Genomic DNA, 9,556 nt, shown 5'->3' on the forward strand with positions numbered 1-9,556 from the left:
AAATGTCTAATAAAGGTATCAAGAGGTATTTATTTGAATGCAATGGGTGAGGAAATGTAGTTGCTAAACTTCTTTTTGATGGTTGGTTTCCTAGTTGGGGGGTTGGTTGGATGAGTAGTTTTCCTTTCACCCAGGATCATGGTTTTAAGTATCGGTGCGTATCGTGCCGTATCGGCCGATACGTATCCGTATCGGTAGGCATCGGCACGATACATACCGATACGCTACGGGGAATTTTTGGCCCCCTTTTACGTATCGCTGTATCGTGCGTATCGTATCGTATCCTACCGTATCGGTATCAATACGTACGATACTCTACGATACGAACTTTTGAAAATCTAGAAATTCCCGAGAGTATCGGTACATATCGATATGTATCGATCGTATCGTGCAGTATCGAGCTGTATCGTACTGTATCGGTACCGTATCGGTACGTATCGACTGAAAATATGAAAATTCCCGTGAATGTGCCTTTTATTGTTTGAAACAAACACTTCAAACTCTCAACAATAGTTTTCTATATTTCTCTTCTTTCTTCCCCTTTGATTCACACACCTTTTTGGAGACTCAAATGGTAGATTGAAAGAAACATTGTCGAAGTGAATGGTTCAAAGAAGGAGAAAAACATAGTCCAAGAAGAACCTTGAACTTGAAAGTTGAAAAATTTGAATAGTAAGTTCTTGAATCTTTACTCACTTTTTTCAATTTTAACCTTAGATTTTCAAGTTTTTTTACAAATCTAAGGTTCATCATAGGGGTGTCAACTGGTCGGGTCAGTTCGGTTTCGATCGGGCTTAATCGGGCTTAAAGACTTTCAAAGGCTACACCGTGTCCGCCCATTTAACTAATCGGGCTTAGTTATTGAGGGCATGGTACATTTTATATTCGGTCGGTTGGCCTCGGGCTATAATCGGGCCACCTTAATCGGGCTTTAGTCGGGCCTTAATTGGGCTACGGATATGTTTAATGTTAAATGGGCTTTAACCGATTTTTAAACGGACCCTCTTTAAAATGTGTTCTTATATTCCGGCCCACTCATGCAAACCCAAAAAAATGACAATAAATTAATAAATGATACCAAATATAACCATTATTTAAAATATGAACATGTTTTTACTTTTTAGTTTTTACTTTCTAATTTGGGGGGTAAAATAGGTATTCTACAATCATTAAAGGGTTAGGCTAGGCCAGTGCACAATAGGCCGGTCTCGATTGGGTGTTAAACGGTCGGTCTCGGTCGGGCGCCCGACGGTCCAAGTAGCAAAACCAAGACCGACCGTTTATAAACGGGCCGGGCTCAAGCCCGACACGTTTAATAAACGGTCCGGGCTGGACCGGTCTATAAACGGTCGGTCCCGATCGGTTTAGTCGGTTTAGGCCACGAATTGACACCCCTAGTTCATCATACTTAGAATCACATTTTGTGCATCATTATTACATGAAATCATTGGATTTATAAGGATTTACAAACTTTTTTCAAGAGAAAATGAGGGTTTCAATTTATTTCAATTTTCTTAGATCTACTCATGCTCAATGATTAAAAATGTTTAGATTTTTTATATGTTATGTAAAAACAAGTGTTCTACAACTTCCATGGAAAATTTTGATTTTTCTCAAAAAAATATATTTGTCTATCAATACCATACCTTCATCATTTTGAACATTTTCAACTCAATATATTTGTCTATCAATACGATACCCTCCACTTAAGTATTTATGCATTCTACATGTTATATATAACTTTTTTCAACTGTTTTTTTATGCAAAAGTGTATAAAAATGTGTTCCCTATCAATTTATGTGCGTATCTTTAGCGTATCTTAGCGTATCTCCGATACGATACGATACCCTCCGATACGTATCTTAATTTTGACCGACCGATACGGCGACCGATACCGATACTTTAATCCTTGCCCAGGATACTTCATCATGGGTTTTGGTACGCTAGCATCCAATCATGAGATTATTTCACCCATAGCAAAGGAATCTTTCTTTCTTCTATACCACACCCCCACCAAAACCCCCCCCCCCCCAAAAAAAAAAAAGAAGCGGAATCCTTATTTCTTTACCGGGAACAAAAACTTTCGCCAAACTTTGGGCAAAGGCTGTGAAGATTCCTTGCCATGTCTTCTCACAAAAAGATACTCACATAGTCTGTCTCTTAAAAAAAAAAAAATCCCTTGCCGCTCAAGTTTTTAGCTAAGGTTGCGTTTGTTAATGTTTCGGAAAAAAATTTATAGAGTTTTTTTATTTTATGAAAACAAAAAAATGGAATAAAATGTTGGTGCATTTATTGTGTGTTTCATTTTTTTTTAAAAAGAAATGAAAAAAAAAGGGTAAAAACGAGAATTGACGAAAAACAAAAGGTAGTTCTAGTTTCATTAAAAAATAATAATAATAATATTTTGACACAAAAATTGAAAATTTCTTTTTTTGACTAGATACGTCGTTACCAAACAAAACCTAAGTAAATGTTGGTTTTTTTTTTTTTTTTTTAAATTCGCAAGGAAAGATACTTTTTATATTTTATATTTTATTTTTTATTTAATCCAAAAGGAAATATGTAAATGTGTTTTAAATGGCTTGCCAAATATAGGATAAGTGCTTAAAAATATAAGAAAAAGATAAAAAGGGACTAGGAATCTCCATAACATCTATTATCTTCAATACAACGAAGCGACGAAAAGGGCCATCCAAAGAGAGGCTTGTAAGCACCACCCAATCTCTCTCTCTCTCTCTCTCTCTCTCTCTCAAATATATCCCCAAAAGAAACTAGTACTTTTCCGCGTGGGCTTGCCATGGCTGACACTTCCTTTCTCCATTCTCCTCATTGCACTCTCCACAGCTTTACTAATCCAACCAAGAATCTGAACACCTTCCACTCTCCTCTTCTTTTCAGTTTCAATCATCACAGAAACAAGAGGGACTTCTCCTTGCTAGCTTTAACATCTACTTCACAAAGTTCAAACCTACCCATTTCTACTGAAAGAAATTCACAACCACTCATCAATGTGGACTACATGAAGAAGGAATTCAGTGGCCATGGCGTTAGCTTTACAGAACTTGGAGAAAGCTGTGTTCTTAGGATGGAAGTGGAAAATGGAAGTAATGCTAGCCTGATGCTCCCAAGTGGTTTGATCACATCATATAAGGCTCACATGTGGCATGGTGGTACACTTGAAGTGCTCCATACCTCTGTTTCAAAGGGGGAGGATGGTAGTGTTGTTGTTCAAGGAGGGGCTTTTGTGGGTTTCAATTGCAGAACTGATGGTGCTGTGTCATGGTCTCCAAGCACTTGGGCTCTTCTTGATGTGAGAGGGAATCCTCAAGAGGGCATTCAGGTTTGTTTTCTATTTCTTACTTCAATTTCTTGCTTTTTGAGTGTTCTTTGAAACATTACCAGGAAAGCCCAAAATGCAGGTTGAGCTTGTAAGCTGTGGTGATTCAGAAGGCATGATTGAAGTTAAATACCTTGTGACTCTTGAATCAGACACCATGAGCACAGAGCTCCAAATCTCAAACTTGACTCCTTTGCCTCTCCAGTTAATGGGTTCTCTTATAAGCCATTTGTCAGTGAGTACACCTGAAGCAACTTATGCTGTTGGACTGGAAGGATCAAATTACTTCAATAGGTCACCATTCATGTCAGACTTCAGCATCATTCCTCCTGGCTTTGGACAGAGAAAGGGTCAAACAGCTCTTGGGGGCTTGATGTCAAGCTGGGGAATGGCAGGATCAAACAGCCAAGGGAGAGAAACAGAAGAACAAGAAGAAATGGAGGAAGAAGAGAATGATAACTATGCTCACCTGACTGAGAAGATGAGCAGGATCTACACCAGTACTCCTAGGATGTTCTCAGTCATTGACAGGGTAAGGTCTTTTCATTTCCAATCAAGTAGTAGAGAAAAACTCGCATATGAGCTAGGAGTTCTGCTACCAGTTTTTCCTTTAAATTTGTTTGGTTTGACAGGTTTCCTTGATGGATTATGGAAGCTGTAGGCCCCAACACCACCCCACCCACCCCCCAACCCCCCCCCCCACCCACCACCGAAAAACGTGAATCCAACCTAGCCAGGCAACCCTTGTTGGTCACATTGGAAGGAAAATTGCAATGTGCCAGGCTTAGGTTTTGGTTGCCCCTTAAGTTGCTTTCTTAGCTGGGGCAGAGTGAGGGGAAGAAAGCACGCTCTCTTTGGTCCTTGGTATGCTTTTCTGTGTCTGTGTGAGCTTTTGGGAGAGGAGGGTTTGTAGACCTTCATCCATGAGTCTCACAAGAGAGATCTTTTGGGCAAACAACATTGTTTATCACTTGAAGTGCTTAATCATATTTCTGACTGCCCAAGAGAATCAAACATAAGGCATAGTTAGGCATCTAGTAAGGTTCATTTTTGATCCCTTTGGTGGGTATGTAAGATTGATCATTTGCTTTATTGTTCATGATATGGATGTCTAAACCATTACCAAACTAAGTTTTCCTTTCTGTTGTTGGATGAAACAGGGCAGAAGGAACTCAGTTATAGTAGGGAGAGATGGGTTTGATGAATTGTACATGCTCAGTCCTGGATCAACCTATGAATGGTATGGCATGTATGCTTATATTTGCACAGGTGCATCAGCCTTGCTGAAACCAATAATCTTAGCTCCTAAAGATGTTTGGAAGGGATATCAGTATCTACACAACCCAAATCTCTAAACCATCTTATATAAAAGAAAATGTTTAGTTCTGTTTTTCTTTTCCATGTTCTCATGTATGAAACTATGAAAATTGTACCTTGAAAGTTAGGGATTGATACTTTACAATAGAAGGTGAGAATTGATGATGACATTGGAGTCCAATCTCAGGGTCACATGTGGTGAAGAGATTCTTCTTTATAGTGTGAGTTTTATTCAAAGAAGTGTGCAAGACAATGATAGTTCATTCACTACAAGATGCATTAAACTATAATTCTGAGACTAAGTAGTGGGCTTAAATCTTAGGTTTGCCAGCAATCATGAAAGCCTTGTTAATCACTGTCCTTGTCAAATTAGATCCACCCCAAGCACTCTCAAACTCTTTAACCATATCTTCATTTAACAAATCAACACCACTTGCTTTAGCTAAAGGGACTACAGACCATGTGCTGATCCATTTCAATAGTCCATCAAATGAATACTCCACAGGTAATTCAAGCATCAATGGATTCCCTTCTGATCCAACACCGATGCTCTCGAATGGAAAAGGAAGTGAGCTATAATAATCTGATAAGTAATGATTGTTTGGATGCAAGTAAGCAGCAGAACTGTTCCTAAATCGCTCCATGACTCTGTCAAAGGCTGGATCTACAGTGCAGTTTTTGTAACCCCATACAACAATTACACCTCCTGGTTTCTTTAATACATGATTAGCAAGAGAATAGAAGGTTGGGTGATCAAACCAATGCACAGCTTCAGCCACAGTGATCAGATCAACTGAACCTTCACCACCTACCAATGATGCTAATTCTTCCTTTGACATGGAGAATGGGGTATGAACATAATGAACCTTGGGGTGTGGTGTTGCATGCTTTAACTGGTCTTTGCTCACATCAGTTGCAATCACTTGTTCATAGTGCTCAGCTACCTATGGCAAAGAAACAGAAATGGAAATTAATTTAAGGACAAAGTTTTCCTTCACCGGTGGCTTAATGATGAGATTGTCCAGATGTGACCCACCTCTCTCCCCTATGGGTTCTAGTTCTAGCTATTTATTTCAAGGAGGAAAGGAAAAGAAAGGAAATAAGGAACTGACCCCAATTGCTGCCTGACCATTGCCGGTGCCGACATCCCAAGCCAAGGTTCGATTAGGGGTGAGAGCTGCGATCTTTGAGTACCATTCGCTGGGATATTTTGGCCTTGAATCGGCGTATGCCTCTGCTTGACGATCAAATAAGCCAGCCATCTCTTTGCCTTCTCAAAATCAAAGGAAGAATGGAAGTGGTGAAGAGGTGAAGAGGTGAAGAGGTGTGGATAGATAATCACATTGATAAAATATCACAGTTAAGCTCAAGAAATATAAATAGGTACTACAATATCACATGAGTAACTTGTGCTTCCAATCTTTCCTTTTAAATAGGCGAAAAAAGAATATAACCCTAAGAGAGTAGCTCAGTTGGCAAGGCAAGGACCATGCTGCATAATTAATCCTTCCTTTCTTGAAGAGGCAGGACAAGGCTGTATAACACTAAGATCTAGTGTGTCATCTATTGTCTTGTGGGGTCAAAGATTACATTAACGTGGTGGCATGGTGCATGGGTAAGCAGTTGGTCAAATGTCGATATACTTGATCTCACGCAGTTGGGTGAGTTGACTGATGATGACCTTAGACAGTTAGAGACCAGTGGATTGGAATAAGCATTGGGCTCAACAGTGCTTCTCTTGCCCACTCAACATGTGGGTAGTGGTATAGAAAAAAGAATACTATCTACTAGTCGCATGGTTTTTATGTTCACGCATAGGAGGGGATGTACTACCACCCTTCTTTCATGAAATAAAAAATTCCATATAAGTTGATGCCCCTACACATAATTTCATTGGCTTCCCATTGGTGCAAGGCCCGAATAGATAGTAATCTCTTGCCCTTAATTAATATATAATTGGACACTAGGGTTGGATAAAACTCTCTTGAAGTAGGATTGTGTTGGATGATGTATAGTAAGTAAACCTCCTCCATGTGATAAATGACCCCACATACATTTCAATCATTAAATTTTAGTACAAAATAAGCAAGGAAAGTTGCCTAAACTCTTATTCAAAGTTTTAGTAAATTGCCAAAATACTATCAAATGGAGATGAATATAAAATACAAATTAAATGACATCTTTTTGTTAGGGATTCTAATCAATAGAATCATATGAACAACCCCATAATGTTTAGAATACAAAAATCATAAAAGAGATTAACCATGTGTGTAAACCCTAAAACAAGATCAATGATTTTTTGGGATCTTAAGAATACACAAACATGAAGATTTATCCTATTTATGATAATCAATGGGAATAGAGGAATTCCTGTGTGTAAGTTTAGAATCCCATGAGTATTGATCACGAACATCTGTTCCATGTGGTTGAAGATTACTCCTATGAAGATGACAATGAAAAACTACTCAGTAGAGTTCCATCTGCTTAGATTTTCTGTGAGGGGAGTCCGTGCTTCAAAACCTTGAAAGTAAACGTGGCGGTTGCAATGACCATTAGTTTCTATTTATAATAGAATCTTTACAACTCTAATTCATTCCCACAATGGATTACGCTAGGAGTTTTTTAATCAGAGTGGGTCTATAATTGCTTGGGGCCAATGGATCATTCGGTATCAGTTAAACCCACATAAAAGTTCTGACACTTTTATAATTTTAACTACTTTCTTTACTCATTTTATGCTGAATTGTACCAATGAGAAGTTTACAAGGTCCTCTATCACATGAATTAACCCATGTACTCTCCTGTGACAAATAGTATAACGTCATACTTCACTAGGCATGGTGATGACAAGAAAAAAAAAACCCAAATTATTATTACTTTTCTATGTATTTTGATTTATATTCTTTGACCGAAAGTTCTCAGCCATAGGCCATACTCCAATTATATGTGGCAGGTTAAGTTTTAGGACCAAGTTGCAACCCTACAATTTCTTGCTTCTATCATTCTCCATTTATCAAACTGTTGCTCCCCTAGTTTGGACGGATAAAGATGTCCAAACCCATGTGCATAGAAGCTTTCCTATATAGGTGGCCTAAGCTTTTTGTTTAGTGAGAGGGTTCTTTGAGCAAGCAAGCCGCACCCTCTCACATTGCTTTTTTAAGAGGGAAAAGGAAAGCTATATGGTTGCATTGGCCTTGCACCCAAATACAAGTGTAGGTGAAATTGTTGCCCTTCTTCTTTTGAAATAAAAATTCCCAAGCATGTTAATGCCTTTGTGCGCATTCTCAGTGGCTCCATGCATGCTGACGCATGGGCCATGTTTTAAAATAAAAATTATTAAAATAATGTATGTAAGGAGGCGTAGTGTACACCATAGGCTTAGAGAGCATTTTCCCTTCTGTTTAATTATATTTCAATTTGGATCTTAATTACATCAATCTAACAGCCGCCCACTTGATATTCCTCTTTTACCCTTACATTTTTAATAGTAGTCTAAAACTCTTTCAAGGATTTATGGTTGTACCTTTTTTCTTTTCTTGATGAAGAAAATTTTCTGAAAGGTATTGAATGTAGACATAAAATCGCTTGAAACCTGCTCGGGTTTATAGTTCAAGTCAAGTGTAAACCTCAGTTACACGTAATCACACCTAAATTGCATAAAAAAATCAATCATGGGAAGACTCGAACTAGAGACATCTATTAACACACGATGCCTTTGTTATTTCTGATCAGTTGATTGAGCCACACCTGCTCGGTTTTTGACTCATCTGTGAAGTGTTTCACGGACGCTGCTCCTCCGTTCTTCCATCCAAACATTCATTATTTGTCAGATTCTTATTATACGCTTCCTTTTCATTTCGGTGTCACCTATTTCAATCCTAATTGGATGATTCACTGATCAAATTCCCTTCGAACATTTTCATTGTGGAGGGTACGATTAGTATCTTCAAGGAAGTTTGAGTATGGGAGTTAGAATAGATAGAGTGAAAGTATAGGGGAGTCATAGAAATTCTGTTTGATTGCAAGTAAAGTGAAAGGAAATGAATAACTTTCCTGGGTTTCTTAATACGTGATTGACAAGAGAATGAAAACTTGGGAGGTCGAACCAATGCACAGCTTTAGTCACAGTAACCAAATCAACTGACCCTTCACCTCTTACCATTGATGTTAATTCTTCCTTAGACATGGACAGTGCAGTATGAACATAATGAACCTTGAGGCTCACATCAATTGCAATCACTTGTTCACAGTGCTCAGCTATCTATAAGGGCGAAGAAACAGAAACAAATGAGGAAGAAATAAGATGAGAAAAAAGAGGACCAGACAATATCATTGATTTAAGGGCCTAATTGAAACATGGGCCATACATGGTCCCCTTTTTCAATTCTATTTGGGCCATCTGGGATGCAATGTTGCAAAGGTTAGGGCCCGTTGTTGCTTCTCATTTGTAATCCAAGTTCTGCATGTATTCTTTTGATAAAAAATTTCTTCACTGATGGTTGAATGATGAAACGGTTCCGAGAAATTTTTGTCTTTACGTTGGCATATGCCTCTGCTTGCTAGTCGAACAAGCCAGCAATCTCTTAGTGAAACATCGATGAGCGAGTGAAAGTGAAGAGAGGTGGATAGAGAACTACATTGATAATATATATATATATATATATATATGGACTATAATGTCATTCCTATGTGGCCATATAACATGTTGTACTTAAAAAAATACATCAATCAAAAAGAAAATTTCTTCACTACCCACTTAAGGGGATAGATCTCACACCCTCTGTGGGGTTTGGGTTCTACATGCCATACCCTCCATGGGGTGTGACACTCACCTTTGGCATGCCCCATAGAGGGTGTGAGATCTGTCGCCACCTATCCCCACGTGGGAGTTGTTCCAAACTC

General features: G+C 38.5%; 2 protein-coding genes across 2 annotated transcripts; one reads left to right on the forward strand and one right to left on the reverse strand.

Moving 5' to 3' along the window:
- Positions 1 to 2,682: 2,682 nt before the first annotated feature.
- Positions 2,683 to 4,822, forward strand: LOC122091234 (protein NDH-DEPENDENT CYCLIC ELECTRON FLOW 5). Its single transcript, XM_042661096.1, has 3 exons — positions 2,683 to 3,340; positions 3,420 to 3,869; positions 4,498 to 4,822. Exons 1-3 carry the CDS (start codon positions 2,798 to 2,800, stop codon positions 4,690 to 4,692), a joined length of 1,188 nt encoding a protein of 395 aa, XP_042517030.1. The 5' UTR covers positions 2,683 to 2,797; the 3' UTR covers positions 4,693 to 4,822.
- Positions 4,823 to 4,848: 26 nt separating this feature from the next.
- On the reverse strand, positions 4,849 to 6,133 carry LOC122091244 (putative methyltransferase DDB_G0268948). Its single transcript, XM_042661109.1, has 2 exons — positions 5,767 to 6,133; positions 4,849 to 5,598 (listed from the first exon to the last, which is right to left on the reverse strand). The coding sequence occupies exons 1-2, from the start codon at positions 5,914 to 5,916 to the stop codon at positions 4,966 to 4,968; spliced, it is 783 nt and encodes a 260-aa protein (XP_042517043.1). The 5' UTR covers positions 5,917 to 6,133; the 3' UTR covers positions 4,849 to 4,965.
- Between the last annotated feature and the right edge of the window lie 3,423 nt (positions 6,134 to 9,556).

This window comes from Macadamia integrifolia, chromosome 2 (assembly GCF_013358625.1).
Source record: "Macadamia integrifolia cultivar HAES 741 chromosome 2, SCU_Mint_v3, whole genome shotgun sequence".
In the NCBI taxonomy this organism is placed as follows: Eukaryota; Viridiplantae; Streptophyta; class Magnoliopsida; order Proteales; family Proteaceae; genus Macadamia; species Macadamia integrifolia.